The 21908-nt window shown below is 40.7% G+C and overlaps 1 protein-coding gene across 3 annotated transcripts; it reads left to right on the forward strand.

Moving 5' to 3' along the window:
- Positions 1–1909: 1909 nt before the first annotated feature.
- LOC306932817 (multidrug and toxin extrusion protein 1-like) lies at positions 1910–21370 on the forward strand. Of its 3 annotated transcripts, none has more exons than XM_079514754.1 (17): positions 1910–2157; positions 6414–6515; positions 6780–6848; positions 7655–7758; positions 7905–7947; positions 8551–8595; positions 8962–9059; positions 9164–9261; positions 9926–10039; positions 10120–10187; positions 10325–10433; positions 10652–10727; positions 18824–18893; positions 19081–19213; positions 20047–20141; positions 20223–20265; positions 20863–21370. In XM_079514754.1, exons 1-17 carry the CDS (start codon positions 2014–2016, stop codon positions 21048–21050), a joined length of 1599 nt encoding a protein of 532 aa, XP_079370880.1. In that variant the 5' UTR covers positions 1910–2013; the 3' UTR covers positions 21051–21370. The 3 variants fall into 3 exon arrangements, with proteins under 3 accessions (XP_079370880.1, XP_079370879.1, XP_079370881.1); XM_079514753.1 differs by having other exon boundaries at positions 1915–2157; positions 7610–7758; positions 20863–21264; XM_079514755.1 differs by lacking the exon at positions 20223–20265 and having other exon boundaries at positions 1916–2157; positions 7610–7758; positions 20863–21069.
- Positions 21371–21908: the final 538 nt, after the last annotated feature.

Here is a 21908-nt window from a genome sequence, read left to right on the forward strand (position 1 = left end):
GATTCAAATTATACTCATAACGTGCATGTGTCGTGCCGTCTGGGACTGGACCCACCCCTCTCTCTCTCTCGCTCTCTCTCTCTCTCTCTCTCTATACGCACGCAGCCACGCACTGTTCTTTTGGGCATGGAAGGAACGGCGCTGAGCGCACTGATATAACAGACAGCAGCGCAAAATGTTTACAAGTTTATCGAGATGAAAGTCCCTACTCCCCACACAGTGACAGCACTCCATGTGTACGGCACGCACAGACAGACAGACAGAATATTCTGTAGTGTAGGCTATAATACACTGCAGTGTTTGTATATGTGTTTCCTTAAGCAATTGATTAATGTACTCGTCCTAATTTAATTTCGATCAGGGCTTCAGTCTCCTCATTCGACCACGTCTATCCACGTTAACGGGACATCTTTGCGCTGCGTAAAATATGCCTTCTCCGTCTCCAACTGTGTTCAGCTCCTCACCCGCCACATTGTTTGCTTCATTTCCTTTATTTACTGCGGATTGCATTCACACCTGCACCGAATCGTAATCAAGTGCGATTGGAAGCGAAGTGAAACCCCCGTTTTTGCTCGGAGTAGAATGCGGTTCTTTGATACGCATTAGGATTCAAATGAGCCTTCACACCTGCCAAACGAAGTGCACTTTCTGACAATGCGCAGCAGGATTCGTTTTAATCGCAGCAAAGCTTTCTGGTGTGAATGTCACCTAAGGTTGCCTATACCCCTGGCCTACACAATACATGTATTCAAGGCTATTTGAAAATAGCCGATCTACACGCAACCTGCCTTGCACTAAGCATTTGGGGTTTATTTCATTTTAAGACCTGTTACCTGTAATGATTTTTATTTTGTGAAGAATCTGACTGAATCTGATATTTAAAACGTTGACCAATGAGCAAGAGTGTGCGCAGTGCACGTCTTCTGTGTGGTGCGCGTGCATTCCATGCAACTGCACTTTGTCTTTGGCTCTGTAGTGTCGCATATTCACATTTTAGTATTAACACACACCGGACACAGGGCTGCCTTGTAGTCTTTACTCGTTCACTCCAATTAATACAATCCAGTCACGTTGCATGTAATCACCGCCACTTAATCACATATATATGACCCACCTGTCTCTAACATCCTGGTACCCTATGCAATACCAGTGGCTGGACACTACATCCCTCCTCTTCTTGGATGATAACCATCACCATAGAGAAATGTACAATATTCAAACTCAAAACATGTTTTACTCAAATAATCTTTACACTTCAATATGACCCAGTTTCAATAACAAAACTATAGTGCCACCTCTGAATATACTTTGCACATTAACTGAAAATCACAATAACTCAATATGAAATATTTCTTTTCAAGGCTTTTTCTTCCACACACAAAATATATAACTGTTTAAACATAACACAGTAAAATGGTTAGGGGTAGACTACCCTGCCATTCAGACAAAGACAATGCCTGGAGATTATTCTGCTCCCTAATGGCAATGCCTGACTAAATCACATAGTCTTTCAGGTTAGCAGGCTGCTGTCTGTTTCTTTGTGGACGAAGAAGAGCCCTGGTTGGAACTGCAACTGAAGTCGCTTGGATGTGTGAAGATTATTTGAGTAAAACATGTTTTGAGTTTGAATATTGTACATTTCTCTATGGTGATGGTTATCATCCAAGAAGGGGAGGGATGTAGTGTCCAGCCACTGGTATTGCATAGGGTACCAGGATGTTAGAGACAGGTGGGTCATATATATGTGATTAAGTGGTGGTGATTACATGCAACGTGACTGGATTGTATTCATTGGAGTGAACGAGTAAAGACTACAAGGCAGCCACGTTGCATGTAATCACCACCACTTAATCACATATATATGACCCACCTGTCTCTAACATCCTGGTACCCTATGCAATACCAGTGGCTGGACACTACAGGCTCCCAGGTCAATATTTAACACTTAAGTTAAACATTGTACGGTCATCATTGCCAGCTTCGCCAGCTAGGTAGCAGTAGGCTATAGAAATTATGGAGAATCCTACAGTAAATGGGAATGACCGTTCATCTGTCAAATCAAGTATTTGTGGAGGTTGTTTGAGACGAATTCGTCAAAAGATTCCTGTTGGTGCCAAGACAGAATTAATTCAACTTGCAAAATTGGCCTGTCCAGCGGTAAGTAGAATAGACCGAAAACGACTTATGATTATTATGATTATTATGATTATTATTATTAGTATTATTAGGGACCAAGAAGTCACGCAGTGACTTTGGTCACTCTTTGTTTTTGTGTTTATTTTTCTTCTTCTTCTCCTTCTTCTCCTTCTCCTTCTTCCGCCAAAAATAGCTGTTCTGACTGAATGGTGCAGTCGGTTTTCGCGAAACGCGGTAATCTGGTAGAGGGCCATGCCAAACGGTGAATATGCGACGCCCAAGACGATTGGCCAAATGGTGGCGCTATAGCGCTCAATTGAAAATGCTAACTTTGAACGTGCATAGCTCATGAACCGTTTGACCGTTGGCAATGACACTTTGATACCCATATGCGTCTCCTCGTGCTGAACAACTTTCGTGTTCTGACTTTTGACCTCTGACCTTTAGATCACCTGCCATTTTGAATTATATGATCAGTACTTTATTTTATTCTCCTTCTGCCAAAAATAGCTGTTCTGACTGAACCGTGCAGTCGGTTTGCGCAAAACTTGTCAACATGATAGAGGACCATGCCAAACGGTGACTATGTGAAGCCCATCATGATTGGCCAAATGGTGGCGCTATAGCACTCAATTGATGCAAAACTTGCAAAACTTGCAAACTTTGAACGTGCATATCTCATGAACCGTTTGACCGTTGGCAATGACACTTTGATACACATATGTGTCTCCTCATGCCGAACAACTTCCGAGTTCTGACTTTTGACCTCTGACCTTTAGATCACCCGCCATTTTGAATTATTTGAAAAACAGTTCAAATGTAACTCCTCCCAGAATCTTTGCTCAAAATGCACGAAAACTTCTACACGTGAACTTTGGACCTATACGGACAAATAATCGTAGCACATTTTTGTTAAGTGAAAAAATGAAGTTTTTATGAGCCAATGAAAATTGCTGTTTTGTGAAAATTATTCTTCTGCCTCTAATACACACACATGCTTATGTCACTTTACTATGCGAATCCCATCATGATTGGCCAAATGGTGGCGCTATAACACTCAATTGATGCAAAACTTGCAAACTTGCAAACTTTGAACGTGCATATCTCATGAACCGTTTGACCGTTGGCAATGACACTTTGATACACATATGTGTCTCCTCATGCCGAACAACTTTCGTGTTCTGACTTTTGACCTCTGACCTTTAGATCACCCGCCATTTTGAATTATATGAAAAACAGTTAAAATGTAACGTCTCCCAGAATCTTTGCTCAAAATGCACGAAAACTTCTACACGTGAACTTTGGACATATACGGACAAATAATCGTAGCACATTTTTTCTAAGTGAAAAAATGAAGTTTTTATGAGCCAATGAAAATTGCGCGCGCACGCACGCACGCACACACACACACACACACACACACTAAAGTTTATACTGAATGATGTTACTGTTTAGAATGAGTCAACTGACTGTGTCTGCATAGCTCAGTTGGTAGAGCTCTCGCCGTTGGACCACCAGGTTGTGTGTTCAAATCCCGGTAAAGACAACTCAGTGTATCCATTGTGTGCTGCAAGATTTGTGATGACTCAACTATATAAATATTGAAGTAGATTACATTTGACCCATCAGGCACTAGGACATGGCATCACAATAATAGAGATACTAGTAACTGAAATAGTGTAATAAGTCTCATAGTGTAATAAGTGTAATAGTGTAATATTGAAATAGTGTATTGAGTCAAATTTTTTAATAGTGTAATAAGTGTATTTAGTGTAATAGTGTAATAGTAGTGTAATAGTGTAATAAGTGCAATGTGTAATACCGTACTGTACTGTACCATACTGTGCTGTACCGTATTGTACCATATGGTACTGTACTGTACTGTACTGTACTGTACTGTACTGTACTGTACTGTACTGTACTGTACTGTACTGCACCGTACTGTACTGTACTGTACTGCACCATACTGTACTGTACTGTACTGTACTGTACTGTACCATACTGTACCGTACTGTACCGTACCGTACCGTACCGGGACATGTTATGAGCATGTAGATCTGCTAATTTCTAAAAGTCTGAGTACTTATGCTGAACTAACACTGAATGCTTTTCCTGTTAACAATGGAGTATCTGATCGTCTCCGTGTAGCTCAGTCAGTCGAGCTCCTGCCCTTGGACCGCAAGGTTGTGTGTTCAAATCCAGCTACTGACAACTCAGCTTGTCAGTCTTATTTGTACATATTGTTGTGGGCTATATCAGTGAGATCAATAACTTTAAAGACTGGTGTGATAATTGCCACCTTATGTTAAACACCACAAAAACTAAAGAGATGATCTTCAATCCAAATCCATGGTTATGAACGAATGTCTGCCTAACACACACACGCATGCAGCCACGCACGCACGCACGCACGCACGCACGCACGCACTCACACACACACACACACACACAAGACATGCCTAAAATGAGGACACACCTTCTTGTTACCAAATCAGTAAATGGTTTTACAGTTTACAATGTATTCACTGATTGTCTCTGTGTAGCTCAGTCAGTAGAGCTCCCGCCTTCGGTCCACAAGGTTGTGAGTTCAAATCCCGGTACCGACAACTCGGCTCGTCAGTCTCATTTGTGCGTGTTGTTCTCGTTGCGCATTGTTCTTCTTCTATCTTGGTCCCGCTTTATCGCTGCTTGCAGCTATATTTAGTATTGTTATTATCCTCAATAGGCCTACTGGTAGCCATTTTTTTCATTAAAGGGAGAACTGATATTTTTGGGTTAAAACAAAACGTTTTTTGTTAGGAGGCTCGATCTATAGACTATATGTATAGCAATGATTACTCAATCTGCTATAGTGTTGCTGAACTAAGACCCCGAAGTTCAGTCACAGCATAGGGTGTTAGTTCAGTCTCCTTGTCTCTCCAGCTCTTTAATACACTTTTTTTTTCTGGTAGGTGACATATTTCAGCCAATTAGGAGATAGTAGCCTATACCCATTTATCAGCTTCATTCTTATAGTGCTCTGATCATTTTTTTGTGTCATCACTAAAAAATGTGTGTCCCCACACGTCTCTTATTTGCCATTGACAATGAAAGGAGAAATTAGATCATATGTCTGTCAAATATGACGTAAATTTGTGGCAACACAAACATCAAATGCCATTGACAATAAGGGAAAATTTCCATCATATGTAGACGAGCAAATCGGCTAACCAATCACATAAATTCAGTTGTTCATGACTGAATTTCATGACCAATTTGTGACCGGTGGCCAATCGAGTCACATAAACTGTCTCAAGAAAACTTCATACGAAACACGGTAAAATATAAGGTGCACTAATTAAAGTGCGTGTGCAATTATATACTGTGAGACCCAGTAAAATGCCTTGTAGCCAACTATGCCACTTGCTTTGATCGGTGCAAGTCCTCAATTACACTCATGAAATATAAAAAATCACACCCGTGTGAACTGAGTGGTGTAAGGTCTTATATAGCCTGTCTGACGTAATGAAATCATGTCTGACGTAATGAAATCACACCCGGGTGAACAGGGTGAACATAGCAACCATGCTCATTTTTTCTGCACAGACTAACAAAGCCAGTTGTAGGAGTGGTTTACACCACTCAAAAATCATGTCTGACGTAATGAAATCACACCCGGGTGAACAGGGTGAACATAGCAACCATGCTCATTTTTTTGCACTAATAAAGCCAGTTGTAGGAGTGGTTTACACCACTCAAAAAGGACACTCAGGTTCGGGATTTATAACAGATTAAAAGAGAAAACCCAGGAATGACTGAAACCAAACGTATTTAAAGGGGGGGTTACAAAAGTAATTTTATTGTCCTAATACAGTGGGCACTCTAAAATGGCCAATAGAAAATACAGAGTTAATATTAAAAACACCCTAAGCCTAAAATCCTAAATAAAACTAACTAAAATCTTAACCAAACAAAATAAACAAAACAATCAATAACTATTAAAATGTCCTTATATCAGTACTGTGCAAACAGCAATGTGCCAACAAGCAGGGTGCAAAGCAATGCATGATGTATGATGATGTATAATGATAAGAGCGCCCCTCACTTCACACGGTGTGATTTTTTTACAAAAGAAAATCATGCCCTTCCTTTAATTACAATAATATACACTGACTGACCTGTGATCTGCATGCATGAAATTAACCGATTTTACTATAGGCATATAGCCTGTCTATATTGAAAGTGCAAGATATGGGCTCTGAAGAAGCAGATCAAGCTAATTGTCTTTTCTCATTAAGTTTATGGCCCAGCTTATGATGTTTTCTGTGAGTTTCATCAGTACTGTGTTCTGTGGCCATTTGGGGAAGACAGAGCTGGCAGGAGTGAGTCTGGCTATAGCTGTAAGTAGTACTGTTAACCTTTTTAAGATTATTATTATTATTTCAAGAGCTATTCAATTCAATTTAATTCAACCATTATTTGTCACATGCATGCAGCTCTTAAAAACACTTTCAAAAATGTGTTTTGGACAGCTTCATGGATTGTGTGCACAGCACATAAAAACTAGATATCCTACACAATTGAGACTATAAATCTGTTCAATGGCCAGGTGGCTATTGTGTATAAAATTAACAATTGAAATAACCATTGCTTCCTTTCACCAGGTTATTAATGTTACAGGTGTATCGATTGGAGTTGGTTTAACATTAGCATGTGATACATTAATATCTCAGGTAAGAACACTCACTTCTCTATACACACACACACGCACGCACGCACGCACGCACGCACGCACGCACGCACGCACGCACGCACACACACACACACACACACACACACACACACACACACACACATACACACAGTTGTAATGATGAGTGTACCTGTATGTATGTCAGTATGAGCAAGAGTGCTAGATTTGAGAATTGGCCAAACTAACCTAATGGTTTGTTTATTGTATTCTCTACGAACCTTAAAGATGGAGTGCCATGATTTTGTTCCACCCTAAAACATGATCATCAGGTATTATTAAAATATAAGGTGGAAGAACTTTTTCCAAAAAGTGTACAGTATTTGTTAAAATCATGCTTTTATGTGTACATGCCCACCAGTTCAATAAGTATGCCTGGTTTGCCTGGTGAGTGGTGATGGGTGGTAATCCACCTGAACTGAAGCCGCACCCATGTAGTTGTATGATAAAGGGGGAGGGGTTAGAGGAGGGGCTGATAGTGTGATGTCACTATATTACTGTTTATTTCATTGGCCCGTTTGACTGTCAAGGGTTCAGCCTCCAGGAAGAAACCCTAAATACAAAGTTAATACACCATTGCACATAAAAACGACTCCAGGGTGTCTAATGAAGTACTGTCACCTCATAGACACATGAAAAACTGGAAAAATACAAAAATTGTGGCACTCCATCTTTAATCAATACGTTTCTGAAAAGTTTCTATGAGTTGTTTTGTTATGTACATCTATTTTTCTGTGCCTGTAGACCTATGGGAGTGGTAATCTCCTGAGAGTTGGTGTCATTCTGCAGAAGGCTATCCTGATTCTGATGCTGGCATGTTTTCCTTGCTGGGCTGTCCTAATAAACACAGAGTCTATTCTCTTGGCTGTCAAACAGACTCCAGAAGTGGCAAGGTCAGCCTTGTAGAGATATTGATATACTCCAGCTGAAGTTTACTTATGTTTTTAATATAACATTATGTTTTTATGTATGATGTGCCTTATATTATACTAGATTGGTCTTGAAGGTCATGACTCCTGACAGGCTATGTCTTTCTTAGGGTGGCTCAGATGTATGTGAAGATCTTTATGCCAGCACTACCTGTGAGTATCCTTGCATGTGTGCTAGTCTGCAAACAATAGATCATAATGAACAGAAAGTATCGCAGTAGACTTGAGCAACAATATTTACACAATGATATTTTTGAGGCGTGCTATTCCCTCCTATGTCCAGCTTTTGGTGTGTACAGTGTGCACAAACCTTGTCCTACACAAACATTAAAATGCCATTGACAATAAATGACAATGAATTTAGAGTTTTTGTGTAAACACAAACATTGTGTAACACAAACATTGATGACGAAGGTGAAGACGCAAATTGTGATTGGACGGAATGAGATGATGTATGATGATGTATGATGATAAGATCGCTCCTCACTTCACACGGGTGTGATGTTTTGATAAATAATCATCCATAATGTCTAAATAATAACTAAGTAGGTAAAGGCAAACAATAGAATAGCCAAAACATCCAGGTATGTTCAGAAAGTCTAGTCTCATATCATTATATGATATGTAATATCAACATATTGCCCAACCCTACTGTATTTCCTCCCTGCAATACAAATGTACCTTTGGGTACAATAAAGTTGACCTTGAGCACACACCCAGTTAAACAAGTGCATTTATTATTGAGACTTTTTACAGGCCACATTTCTTTATGAATTGGAGACAAAATATCTACAGAATCAGGTAAGTAGTTATATTAAAATATATAATAATATGAAATAATGTATAATGTATATAATGTATATTAAAATGCACTCACTGGTTTTAAGCTTTACATAATGTAATTCATGATGAAGGTTGACAAAATCTCTGCACATCCAGATACCAGAAAGAAGATCCTAGTGTATACCATGTGATGTGATACAGATGAACACTGAACAGCCTAGAACTGTTCAATTCAATCCAACAACTCTTGTCTGAACAATAAAACATTCAGGCTAATTTGTAGACCCTGATTTAAAGGAATACTTTGGATTTTGCTGTGTACGTTTTGCTCTGTCCAGGGTATTGGGATATTGGTTCAACTGAGTTGTATATCCCTTTTTTCAGGGCATCATATGGCCAGAGGTTATCACAGGAGTTGTAGTTAATCTTATGAATGCTCTCATCAATTACATCTTTCTATATGAACTCAATCTGGGAGTAGTGTGAGTATCACTTTGTACATGATCACCACTCTCGTATCTTTCCTCATATTTATTGGTGATGCCCTACATGTGGCTTATTTAATGTTATGAAATATCATTAACAGAGGGTCGGCTGTTGCCAACACTATCTCCCAGTTCTCCTTGGCACTATTACTATATGCATATATTATATGGAAGGGACTTCATAAGACCACCTGGGATGGTAAGTACCACATTTGCAGAGTGGCATGATTTTAGTAGGCCTACTACATTAATAACAGGGTTACATCTTTAATATTAGATGTATTGTCAATTCTATTGTACTATTATAAGAAGACACCTCACTCATGGTACCACCTCATGGTACCATAGCACCACAAAGGCCACCACAAAGGCCCTAAAAACAATGCTCCAGACATCCCAAAACAAACTGGTCAGACTACTGCTTGGCATTAATCCTAGAACTCACCTTACCCCTGTTCACTTTGATAGTTTGGAATGGCTTAGGGTAGACAATAGACTAGTACAGTGGCTTGTATAATACATATAGCTGAGCTACATTTTATTATTGTCTCCGCCAGGCTGTGTAGACTACAGTTTTCACTCCTGTCCATCTGTTCGTCTGTCTGTCTTTCCGTGTGTGTGTGCAGCTAATCTGTGCTATCGGTGTGAAACTGTGCATGCACACTTGGTGTGCTCTTTGTTCGATGTACACATACACCAAAACTCTTTGGCCAAAATAGCCGATCTACAAGCTCACAACGTGTTGGGTTGTGAATCGTGATGCGTTGTGATCTTGGAGATTGGCGATTGTTCCTCCAGAATAGGGATGCCTCAATAACCTCAAGTGGTTAATAAATAAACTAATTGACTAATTGATTATCTAGGCTGGTCTAAAGAGTGCCTGCAGGACTGGGGAGCATACATCCGCCTGGCCATTCCCAGCATGCTCATGCTGTGTGTGGAATGGTGGACTTATGAGATTGGAGGCCTTCTGGCAGGTATGGAAGCAGGACATCTTATTATGTTTCTAAAAATGTATTGGTGCAAATAAGTGGTCTTATATTCCTTCTCTTGTCAGGCCTAATTAGCGAGGTGGAACTCGGAGCTCAGTCAGTTGTGTTCCAACTGGCAAATGCTGCATATATGGTGAGTTATTACATGAACAAGTACATAAATCCATCTGTTATGGACAGCATCTACAACAAATTCTAGACTCATGAAATAAAATGAACCATATGTTTATGTATGTAATGAAATTGTTAATGCAAGGTTCTTGTTTGTAGTTTCCTCTAGGGTTCAGTGTGGCAGGCAGTGTAAGGGTAGGCAATGCCCTGGGGGCAGGAAATACAGAGCAGGCCAAGCTGTCTTCCAAAATGACATTACTCTGTGCAGGTTATTACACATTCTAACCAATGTCCAGAAATTGATGTTTAGTTATCATATTCAAATTTTGTTGTGAACAACATCTCTTTTTGTAATGAAGCTCTTTTTTTTATTAGAGATTAATTTAACAATGATTTGATGATATTAATTACTTGATTATAACAATTGATCTTTACAGTCCTATCAGGATTATATGTAATTGTGCGACTCCATTATCTCATGCCCAGGGTCAATCTCTGTGTGCTTATCAGTATTCTTTGGGAGTCTGAAGGACCATGTCGCCTATGTCTTTACATATGATGAGTGAGTATTGAATAATGTTGTGTGCCCATTATGATTTCTGCTTACCCTTGACCCAGAATAAACCTACTGAAAACAGTCTTAGTGTGTTTGAATTACATTAACAGTGACTGACAGTACGATTGTGAACTGTCTTCCTTTACATATTAACTTCAATCAAGTGGCGAGTGGCCTTTGTTCTCATAAGCACTGTACAATACCTGTAACCAAGGTTTGACTTTTAACAGTTTGTGTGATGATTTTTGTTTTTAGTATTACACTGTTGACATCAAGTGACAAATCACTCAACACTCAAATGCATCAACTATAGGTAAAGTTTGGCATGTCCACTGCATCACAGGAGCAGGACAATGGCAACAGAAGTAGAAAGGAAGGCACTGGAGCAACCTACAGTAGCTCTGGTCCATAGCCTAATGCACTTTGCTGCCGTTGCATTTAGGCTATGGGACTGTTCTCTTCCTGCCGTCGCATGAAATGCAGACCAGCCTCTGTAGCGAAAATATTAAGAATGTTTTACCTACTCACCACCAATTGATTGATTGATTGAATTGATTGAAGAATTTATTAACAGTTTGCAGAATTACAGTACATTTCAAGCACAAACTCAATACAAAGGCTGTTAACTGTGAGTGGACGACCCAATTAAGCATTACACTTGTTTCCAATAGGGTCCACCATGTTCAAATCATCAAAACATTTAGAGACGTACAAATAGACACTTCTATAGACAGAACAGGAATTCATCATAAAGGAGGTAAAAAGGGAAAAGAAATATATACAGTGAGGGGAGAAAGAAAGGGGGGGGGGGCGGGGGGGGGGGGGATTCAGATTTTACGGGGGCCAGTTTCGAATTGCAGCCATCCGTAGGTGCCCTTTGAGAGCGGTTTTGAAGGAGTCAAGGGATTCGCATGTCTTAATGACAGTTGGTAGGGCGTTCCACATTTTGGTGGCATAGGAGCGAAAAGAATTTAGTCCCTCTGGTGTTGTGGGTGTGGACTTCGTTAACATTAAGGAAGTATCTAGACAGGTACATGGGTATCTTGGTGGTGTATCGAATCTTGTGGACCAGACCCATTGCAAGATGCTGTACTCTGTCGTCGACCCTAAGCCATTCCAGCCTGTCGAAGTGGGCAGGGGTGAGGTGGGTTCGGGGGGCTAGATCAAGTAGGAGCCTGACCAGTTTGTTTTGGGAAGTCTGGAGCCTGGTTTTAAGGGCCTTAGAGGTGCTGTGGTACCAGGAGGTGCATGCATAGTCAAAGAAACCCTGTACAAGGGCTCCTGTTAAGGTCTTCAAGGTGTTTTTGTTGACCAGTGAGGAGATCCTGTAGAGGAATCTTGTTCTATGGTTGACTTTTTTGATTACGTTGGTGGCCATTTTATCACCGGAAAGATTAGCCTCCAGGATGGAACCTAGGTAGGTAATTTCATCTTTACGTGTGATAACATTGTCACCCACTCTAACCAAGAAGCCATTTGCCTTGCTGAGATTACTAATAGAGCCAAAGAGAATGGATTCAGTTTTTCCCAGGTGTAAAGATAGTTTGTTATCAGCGAGCCAGGTGCAGATTCTACCGAGTTCAGAGCTGAGGGCATTTTCAACCTGCAGTTTGTCCCTGTCCGAGACCAGCAGTGCTGAGTCATCTGCGAACAGGAACAAGTTGCAGTCACAGGCTGAAGTCATGTCGTTTACATATATTAGGAACAGTAGAGGCCCTAGTATGCTTCCTTGTGGAACGCCACAGCTCACTGGGAGGGGGGGGGACAGTGTTCCGTTCACTTCCACCATCTGTTCTCTCCCCTCCAGGTAGGATTGCATCCAGCTCACTGATGTGCTATCGAAACCAATTGCTTTTAGCTTGTTAACCAGTATGGAGTGGTTCACGGTGTCAAAAGCCTTTTGGAGGTCCAGCATGACCATGCCGCAGTATTTGCCAGCGTCCACCTCTTGTTTGATGTGGTCGCTCAAATAGAGAAGGCATGTGTCAGTGGAGTGGGATGTTCTGAAGCCAGAACAATACAATACAGCCAGAACTCTGAGACCCCCACCACACATATAAAATGTACTTTTTGGCCAGAAAGGGATTTATTTTCATTGGGAAAGATCTTGTCTATGAGGTTTTCTCTTGGCAATATCGGTAGAGGTTGTTTGTTTTCGTTTTTTTTGTATTTATTTATTCAGCACAGTATAAAAACTAGAAAAAGTGCCCTTCTGGGCACAGGTCTCCACCAGGAGGATAGGACTGTGTGAGATGTTTGGCAAAATGTTTAGGATTAATATAAACATGTTTTTGAGGCATTTTGTTCCAAAAATGTGTTTTGCAAAAATCAACCTGTTGGTGGCGCTATAACAAGCCAATGTGAAAAGGGTGGGATATATTCCTCAGCCTAGTAAGAAAATGTGTGAAAGATTTCACGTAAATTGCATGCTGCGTTCATGATTTGAGGCTTTTGTTCAAAACGGGGCAATCTTGCAAACTGTGAAAGCTAATTATAGCCAATTAGGATGGAATATGAAATATCGGACAGATCCGACTTGAGCACATGACCATAGAGATACTGTGTAACGATTTGTGAGATTTTTGGACAGAATCTGGAGGAGTAATATCAAAAAAATTGTTTTACAAAAGTCGGCCTCCTGGTGGCGCTATAAAAGGCAGATGCGGAAAATGCAGGTCAAAGGTTTGTCCTTGGCCTCTAGGGAGTGTGCATGCAACGTTTCTCGCAGATCGGTGCAGTTTTAGGTAAAAAATGTGAAAAGCTGCCTCATGGTGGCGCTATAACAGGCCGTTCTGGAAAATGTGGGGCAGAGGTTCATCGTTGGCATCCAGGGAGTGTGTGTGCAAAGTTTGGCATCGACCGGGTTAACGGTGCCGGAGATTAGCTGGTAACGGACGGACGGAAGGACGGACGGAAGGACGGACGGACACACGGACGGAGTGCAAAACATACTCTCTCCCCATGCCTTCGGCCTGGTGGAGACAACAATACAGTGAACATACAATTATAAGAAGGGTAAAGTGCTAGGCTGAGGAAAAAAAGCCCGAGGGGCTTATACAAGACCTTATATGTAAAACACAATGAAACATTGTACAAGAAATATAGAATATCCAGAATACATGATTGCAGTATAAAAAAACAAGAACAAGAGGGCGCAGTGGAATTATTAAAAGTATTTTTTTTCCGGTGGAAAAACAATCCCTTTCTGGCCAAAAAGGCTACATTTTATACGTGTGGTGGGGGGCTCAGAGTGTGTCCACTAAGGAAAGTAGGCTTTCTAATTACACAAGCCGCATTTATATTGGTGAGTAGGTAAAAAAAACGTTCTTAATATTTTCGCTGCAGAGGAGAGGCTGTTCTGCATTTCATGCGACGGCAGGAAGAGAACAGTCCCATAACCTAAATGCAACGGCAGCAAAGTGCATTAGGCTATGGACCAGAGCTAGGAGCAACCTTTGGGCTCCGTTCTTTTGGCAAATCTAGAACTTCCTGTTTGAGAGCTAGCAAATTTAAGACATCCGGTTGCTTTCAGAATAAAAGCGTGGTTAATTAAATAATTATTACATTACATTATTAGTATTGTTATTACATTACAGTTATTGTGAAGACACACATTATGTTTCTGTGTTAAAATAAGTAATTAAATAACGTAAAAAAGTTATCTAAATGGATAAATGCCCAAGTCCATGCACTGGAGTGCCCAAGTCCATTCACTGGAGTGCATGGACTTAATAAAGTGGATGCTGGACAAAATCCCTGCTATGTTTCGACTAGTGTGACATATGCACGCGTCCGGGGAGACCTCCTTTACAACACCACACTGTCCGCTAAGCAGCAGAGGTGTAAAACAAAAATTGGCACCAGGTCAGATGTAAAAAATCGTAAAAAAACTTCCCATTTCCAGACTACAGTGGACTAAAGTGGACGCTGGACAACAATCCCTGCTATGTTTGGACTAGTGTGACATATGCACGTGTCCGGGGAGACCTCCTCTACAACACCACACTGTCCGCTAAGCAGCAGAGGTGTAAAATAAAAATTGGCACCAGGTCACAGGTAAAAAAACATAAAAAATGTCCCATTTCCAGACTACAGTGGACTAAAGTGGACACTGGACAAAAATCCCTGCTATGTTTCGACTAGTGTGACATATGCACGCGTCCGGGGAGACCTCCTCTACAACACCACACTGTCCGCTAAGCAGCAGAGGTGTAAAACAAAAATTGGCACCAGGTCAGATGTAAAAAAACTTAAAAAAACGTCCCATTTCCAGACTACAGTGGACTAAAGTGGACACTGGACAAAAATCCCTGCTATGTTTCGACTAGTGTGACATACGCATGCGTCCGGGGAGACCTCCTCTACAACACCACACTGCCCGCTAAGCAGCAGAGGTGTAAAACAAAAATTGGCACCAGGTCACAGGTCGCGTGGTGGAAATGTCTACTACAATAGGCCTGTCCTTGATTCTGATCACTAAGGTACGCTGTTGGCGGAAGATTTCACCATTGAGCAGCGCAAATAACGTAAAAAGCCCCCACGGCTCCGCCCGCCCTGTGCTCACCGTTCCTTGCCAGGCCTCAAACGGCCTGGCCAATCAGCAGCGGCTATCCCGCCTCTAGCTGCTGCTGATTGGCCAGGCCGTTTTGTGGCCGGGCATCAAGTCTGCCTGAGAGTTCCCAGATGGGAGCAGGAGGGGGGAACCCAGTGTACTCTCTGCTGCCCCATCTGGCGGAGTCAGGTTATGTGTTTTGCCCCTACAGTTTAAACCTGAGGCTGTGTAAAATGACATTAAAAAGTATTTTATGTATTTGAAATACAGAAAATACTAGATCTGAAAGTATCTAGATACAAAATACATCTCATTTCTTCCATCCCAGCAAAATACAAATTACAAAATACAAAAAAGTATTTCAAATACGTATTTCAAATACATGTATTTCAAATACTGCCCATCTCTGCTTGAGTACAGCCATTACTGCCCACACACACACACCAGGTGGAAAGTAACCAAGTACTTTTACTTAAGTACAATTTTGAGGTATTTGTACTTTACTTGAGTATTTCCAATTTCTAGTACTTTTACGTCTACTCCCCTACATCTTGGAGCCAAAATGTGTACTTTACTTCACTACAATCATTTTAAAACTTGTTACTACTAGTTACTTTGGAGATTTTAATTTTGATTAGAAAACATACATTAACCACTTCAACCCTATACATTTCGGCCATTTGAAAATAGTGACGCATTGAGAGCTTGTAGATCGGCTATTTTCAATAGATTTTCTACACATGCTACAGTTTCCGGGTCAGGTTGAACGCCGCTCAGGATACAGTTCTCACACAGAGGTCATTGAGGTCAATCTGACGACATCCCAAACCCAGTAGCATGTGTGTCCATTGCAAGGCTTCTTCTATTTTATGTCATTACATACTTATTATTTAATTAGAAATATAGCTTTTGTCATAAAACAGAGATTTTAACCTGGTGTGTGTATGTGTATGTGTGTGTAGGCTATAGTGTAGTGCAGAGGTACCCACACTTTTTTGACCTAAGAACATCAACATGATCTAAGAACATCTACAAACCAAACATTATACAACATAGATCTACCAACCAACCAAGGCATTATAAGACAAAATATATAAAGATAAGATATGAGTTGATTTCATCCCCAACCCAACCCATCTTTCTTCTGGCTGTCCACCACTGGCTGGGCGGTGCCCAGGTAATGAGGTGCCAATTTTTGTTTTACACCTCTGCTGCTTAGCGGACAGTGTGGTGTTGTAGAGGAGGTCTCCCCGGACGCGTGCGTATGTCACACTAGTCGAAACATAGCAGGGATTTTTGTCCAGCGTCCACTTTAGTCCACTGTAGTCTGGAAATGGGTGTTTTTTTTTTACATTTTTTGACCTGTGACCTGGTGCCAATTTTTGTTTTACACCTCTGCTGCTTAGCGGACAGTGTGGTGTTGTAGAGGAGGTCTCCCCGGACGCGTGCATATGTCACACTAGTCGAAACATAGCAGGGATTTTTGTCCAGTGTCCACTTTAGTCCACTGTAGTCTGGAAATGGGAAGTTGTTTTAAGTTTTTTTACATCTGACCTGGTGCCAATTTTTGTTTTACACCTCTGCTGCTTAGCGGACAGTGTGGTGTTGTAGAGGAGGTCTCCCCGGACGCGTGCATATGTCACACTAGTCGAAACATAGCAGGGATTTTTGTCCAGCGTCCACTTTAGTCCACTGTAGTCTGGAAATGGGAAGTTTTTTAAAGTTTTTTTACATCTGACCTGGTGCCAATTTTTGTTTTACACCTCTGCTGCTTAGCGGACAGTGTGGTGTTGTAGAGGAGGTCTCCCCGGACGCGTGCGTATGTCACACTAGTCGAAACATAGCAGGGATTTTTGTCCAGCGTCCACTTTAGTCCACTGTAGTCTGGAAACATTACTTATTACTTATTTTTACACAGAAACATAATGTGTGTCCTATAGCATCGTTTAAATGCTTAATTTATAGTTTTAATGTGCAATTATTTTTTTCAATACTCTAGAGGGTACTCTTATTTTGAAGAGATCGTCCCCCGGAAGTCTTATATTTGCTAGCTTAGATTTGCGAGAAAAACAGTGCCCAACCTTTGATGAAGATGTAACACAACATCCCATCCCCTTGTACTTTGCACCTTAATAATAACTAAGTGCCTTCCTCACGTGTGTGCGTGCGTGACAGCGTGCATGTATAAAAGAGTGATGTGTCTGTATAATTATATTATATGTATGTATGTGTATGGGCTATATATATATATATATATATATATATAGAGAGAGAGAGAGAGAGAGAGAGCGAGAGAGAGAGTACTGTATTGTGTTCATCTTATTTTCTTTTATAAAGTTCAAGTTGACAGAGTCTGTCTGGACAAAGGAAGGTAGAGAGCGAGGGACGATGTGTGTGACATCAGACCAGATCTTTATCAGCAAGAGAGAGACAGAGGGACAGAGGAATTGGGAGAGGAGGAGAGAGAGAGTGAGGGGGTCTAAGAATTCAGCCAATATTGGGTACTGATGCTGATCGAGGTGTAGCTCTGTTAACATCGGCTGAATCAGTGATTTCCTTTGTGTGTACAATATATTAATAATAATAATAATAATAATAATAATAATAATAATAATAATAACTAGAAAAAGTGCCCCTCGGGGCACTTTTTCACTCCACCAGGGCAGGTCAGGTTGTGGCCTCCTGGTGGCGCTATAATAGGCCAATGTGAAAAGGGTGCCATTTCTTCATACGCCTTTGATGGCAATTGGATGATTTGAGGCATTTTGTTCCAAAAATGTGTTTTGCAAAAATCAACCTGTTGGTGGCGCTATAACAGGCCAATGTGAAAAGGGTGGGATATATTCCTCAGCCTAGTAAGAAAATGTGTGAAAGATCTCACGTAAATTGCATGCTGCGTTCATGATTTGAGGCTTTTGTTCAAAACGGGGCAATCTTGCAAACTGTGAAAGCCAATTATAGCCAATTAGGATGGAATATGAAATATCGGACAGATCCGACTTGAGCACATGACCATAGAGATACTGTGTAACGATTTGTGAGATTTTTGGACAGAATCTGGAGGAGTAATATCAAAAAATGTGTTTTACAAAAGTCGGCCTCCTGGTGGCGCTATAAAAGGCAGATGCGGAAAATGCAGGTCAAAGGTTTGTTCTTGGCCTCTAGGGAGTGTGCATGCAACGTTTCACGCAGATCGGTGCAGTTGTAGGTAAAAAATGTGAAAAGCTGCCTCATGGTGGCGCTATAACAGGCCGTTCTGGAAAATGTGGGGCAGAGGTTCATCGTTGGCATCCAGGGAGTGTGTGTGCAAAGTTTGGCATCGACCGGGTTAACGGTGCCGGAGATTAGCTGTACACAGACGGACGGAAGGAAGGACGGACACACACACACACGGACGGAGTGCAAAACATACTCTCTCCCCATGCCTTCGGCCTGGTGGAGACAATAATAATAATAATACTGCCTATATACAGCAGCATGTACCGGTATGTTATTTTGATCTAACAGTCTGTCAGGTTTAAAATGGAATTTCCTTTTTCCTTTCCAACAGACAAATTAGAGAGCGAGTTTCTGAAGTTATGGCTTTCTACGCACCATTTCTCCTTCTAGATGCATTTTCAGTAAGTATCTCTTGCCACTGTATTTCACCTTGACAACATGATACAGCATATACAGTGCCTGTGAACTACGTGTAATCATGTAAACATTTCTAATGGCTTATACTGTCAGTAAGAATACAAGACACCCTTTTGACTGGAAGTCCAGGCAGGCAGTCCAGCCATGTCTTTGTTCTGTTTTCTTGTCTAGTGTGCCATATCAGGTGTTATCACAGGAGCTGGGAAGCAGACAATTGGAGCCATCTTTAACGTGGTTGGTTATTATGGTGTGGCCCTTCCTATTGGCATACATCTAATGTTTGTTGCCAAATTAGGAATAAAAGGTAAGAAGAAGTTTAGGGCCTGGGACTTTAACTGATTATTTTTGATTAATTAATATTACAGAAACAAATACGAGATTTAACACACTTAGTTTTTGCACCACAGAACCTTTTTCACTAGACAAATTGCAGGCATATCGATCATACCAGTGCACCAACCAACAAATATTGGCGAGATATTTTCAATAGTTGACTGGTAGATAAATCATTGATCCAATATTTTCCCCTCACTGACTTACATTGCACGCACGGTGAAACAGGTCTTATAGACATACTTTTAGCACACAAATGATTTAAATGAATGTAAACAAAGTGTATTCTACTTCTACTAATTTATAAAATTACAAACGGTTTAGCATTTTGTTATTTTTTAAATCTCTTACAATGACTGGTAAAGGGACTTTTTCTTAAACGTTCAATAACAAACAAGGTAATTCAGTCACAGAAGCATATACAGTACCTTCCTGTATTTTCTTGTTATTACTGTTTTGCTGTATTTGTACTTTATTCTTTTCCTGTAGTTTCTTATTATTGCTGTTTTGCTGTACTGTCAAGTAGTTTCAATTGTTATAACAAGATATTTTTCACATTATAAGAAATTTTTACGTCATTACGACATGTTTGTTATTACGTGATTATAACAAGATTCTTTATTTCCCTTGCATGGCAGCAATATGCATCCGTATTTTAGACCTGTTCATGATGAAATTTAAATCAGTATAGAGGCTATTTTGGCAGTTTAATCATGCGTACATTGGTATACCTTTTGTTGTATTTATCATTATTAGGTCACTGCTCTTGTAGAAAGACATTAAATGGCCTTTATGCCTCTCCAGGTCTTTGGACAGGTATGTTTACCGGCGTTTTCCTTCAGTCCACCGGCCTAATGATTTATCTGACCAAAATGAACTGGAAGAAAGCCACGACAGAGGTGAGTAGGCAAATTTATAATTGTCTGATTCAAAATGTCTTGATCTAACCTTTCTGTATGTAATAAGACATTTCCTCCCAGGCACTAATGAGAGCCGGAGTGCATAGGAGCTCTACAGACATGGGTAAGAGACATTCTCAAGATTGAATATTTGCCTTACTCCACATGTCATCATGTCTGTGTGAGAGATCTGTGGGCTAAAGCATTGGTTCCCAACCTTTTTATACTAAAGTACACCACCTATTAAAATATTTGGCTTTCCATGTACCACCATAATAACTGATGTTAAAATACAGGAGCGTATACCTGCCCTTTTTGTTCCATTCCTAAGCCAATGATGCTGCTGCTCTGACAAAACTCTGTCTAATCACTAATCAGCAAAACTGGTGGTATTGTTAATGTGATTCATCCGTTCTCAAATCTTCTATTAACGGTGTGCTGTCATGCCCATTTCAGCACGGCTGGATAGCCTAGAAGAACTATAGTAATATAAATATTTCATTCCACTTTTGTCTTTTTTTCTCCTTTTTTGGGCGACACTCTGTACCACCAGAGGGAGCTCAAGTACCACCAGTGGTACTAGTACCAGTGGTTGGGAACCTCTGGGCTAAAGAGTCTTTGCTCATGTTCTGAAACAGTAGAACATTTGAGTCCTTTTCAATTATTTGAAAAGGATCTACTGAACAAGTATGACTTATATCTAACTGACATGTCTCCCCAGGGAGTAATTTGGAAGATACGGGGCCCTGCGAGGGACACACAGATACACAGGAACTGGCTGATGTTGGGAACAGATCAGCTGTCATAACAGTGGTGGACTACAGAGCTCTGGTGTTGCGTAGGGGTCTGGCCCTGGCTGGGATGCTCTTCATTTTGGCTGCTGGAATCATCATCAACATAGTAGTCTAACTTGATTAGATGAGCATAGATACGATACAGTTGTTCTCAGCTAGAACCACTGAAGTCAGGAGAGTGCATGATTGGCAGCGGCACAGACTGTTTAAAAGCACGCACGTCCAAATGAGTGCTCAAGTTGCCTTTACATTAGTGTCAGGTGAGTGCCATTAGGACTACTTGCTGGAGGCCACCCACACACTCACACCTATTACAGTTTTTCACCATTGTTAACCCAAAAAGAGTGCACAACCTTCACTTTGGTACTACTTCACACTCCCTTATCTGCATTAGATTCTGACTTTCCTTCTTTACGCTCTGATGTCAATAATTATTCATCACCTTATTGTTCAAACACTATACGCACAATGGGTTGAGCAGGCCCATTACAGTAATGCAAATAAAATAAAATAAAATAAATAAAACTTTTTTGGCTGCATATTTGTGTGTGTTTGACTATGAAAAAAGTAGGACTACACTGAGTCATTTTACAAAAGGAGACATGCATGGCTCATTCTCCAGAGTCATTATCATTCATATGCAGGTGTGTTCCATTTCTATGATTGTGTTTTGAATGCACATTTTCAGTTGTGTGTAGTGATTAGTGAATGGTACTGTATGTGTGTTTCATTTGAAAATAAATATGGCTGTGTGTAGGCTACCAAATGGAAACACAAGTTCCATTTTGTGAACAGAAGGGCCACTTCACCCCTTTTACAACCTATTAATGATGTTTAGGAGTAGGACACAAGAGACACTTTCCTGGGGTTTTTATGTGTGCAATATGTGTTTTTAGATATTTCAGTCATGGCGCCATATTCATGAATCATTTGTCATGAAAGTGTGGTCTGACTTCCTTCCAGGACTACAAGT

Source organism: Electrona antarctica, assembly GCF_951216825.1.
Source record: "Electrona antarctica genome assembly, chromosome: 11".
NCBI lineage: Eukaryota > Metazoa > Chordata > Actinopteri > Myctophiformes > Myctophidae > Electrona > Electrona antarctica.

What these genes read in the sequence shown, in the direction of transcription:
- LOC306932817 (XM_079514753.1), top strand. Translation starts at nt 2,014, where the DNA reads ATGGAGAATCCTACAGTAAATGGGAATGACCGTTCATCTGTCAAATCA. An exon ending in GAACTCAATCTGGGAGTAGT is followed by an intron (nt 9,060 to 9,163) that starts GTGAGTATCACT and finishes TATCATTAACAG; the next exon opens with AGGGTCGGCTGTTGCCAACA. An exon ending in AATGACATTACTCTGTGCAG is followed by an intron (nt 10,434 to 10,651) that starts GTTATTACACAT and finishes TCTCATGCCCAG; the next exon opens with GGTCAATCTCTGTGTGCTTA.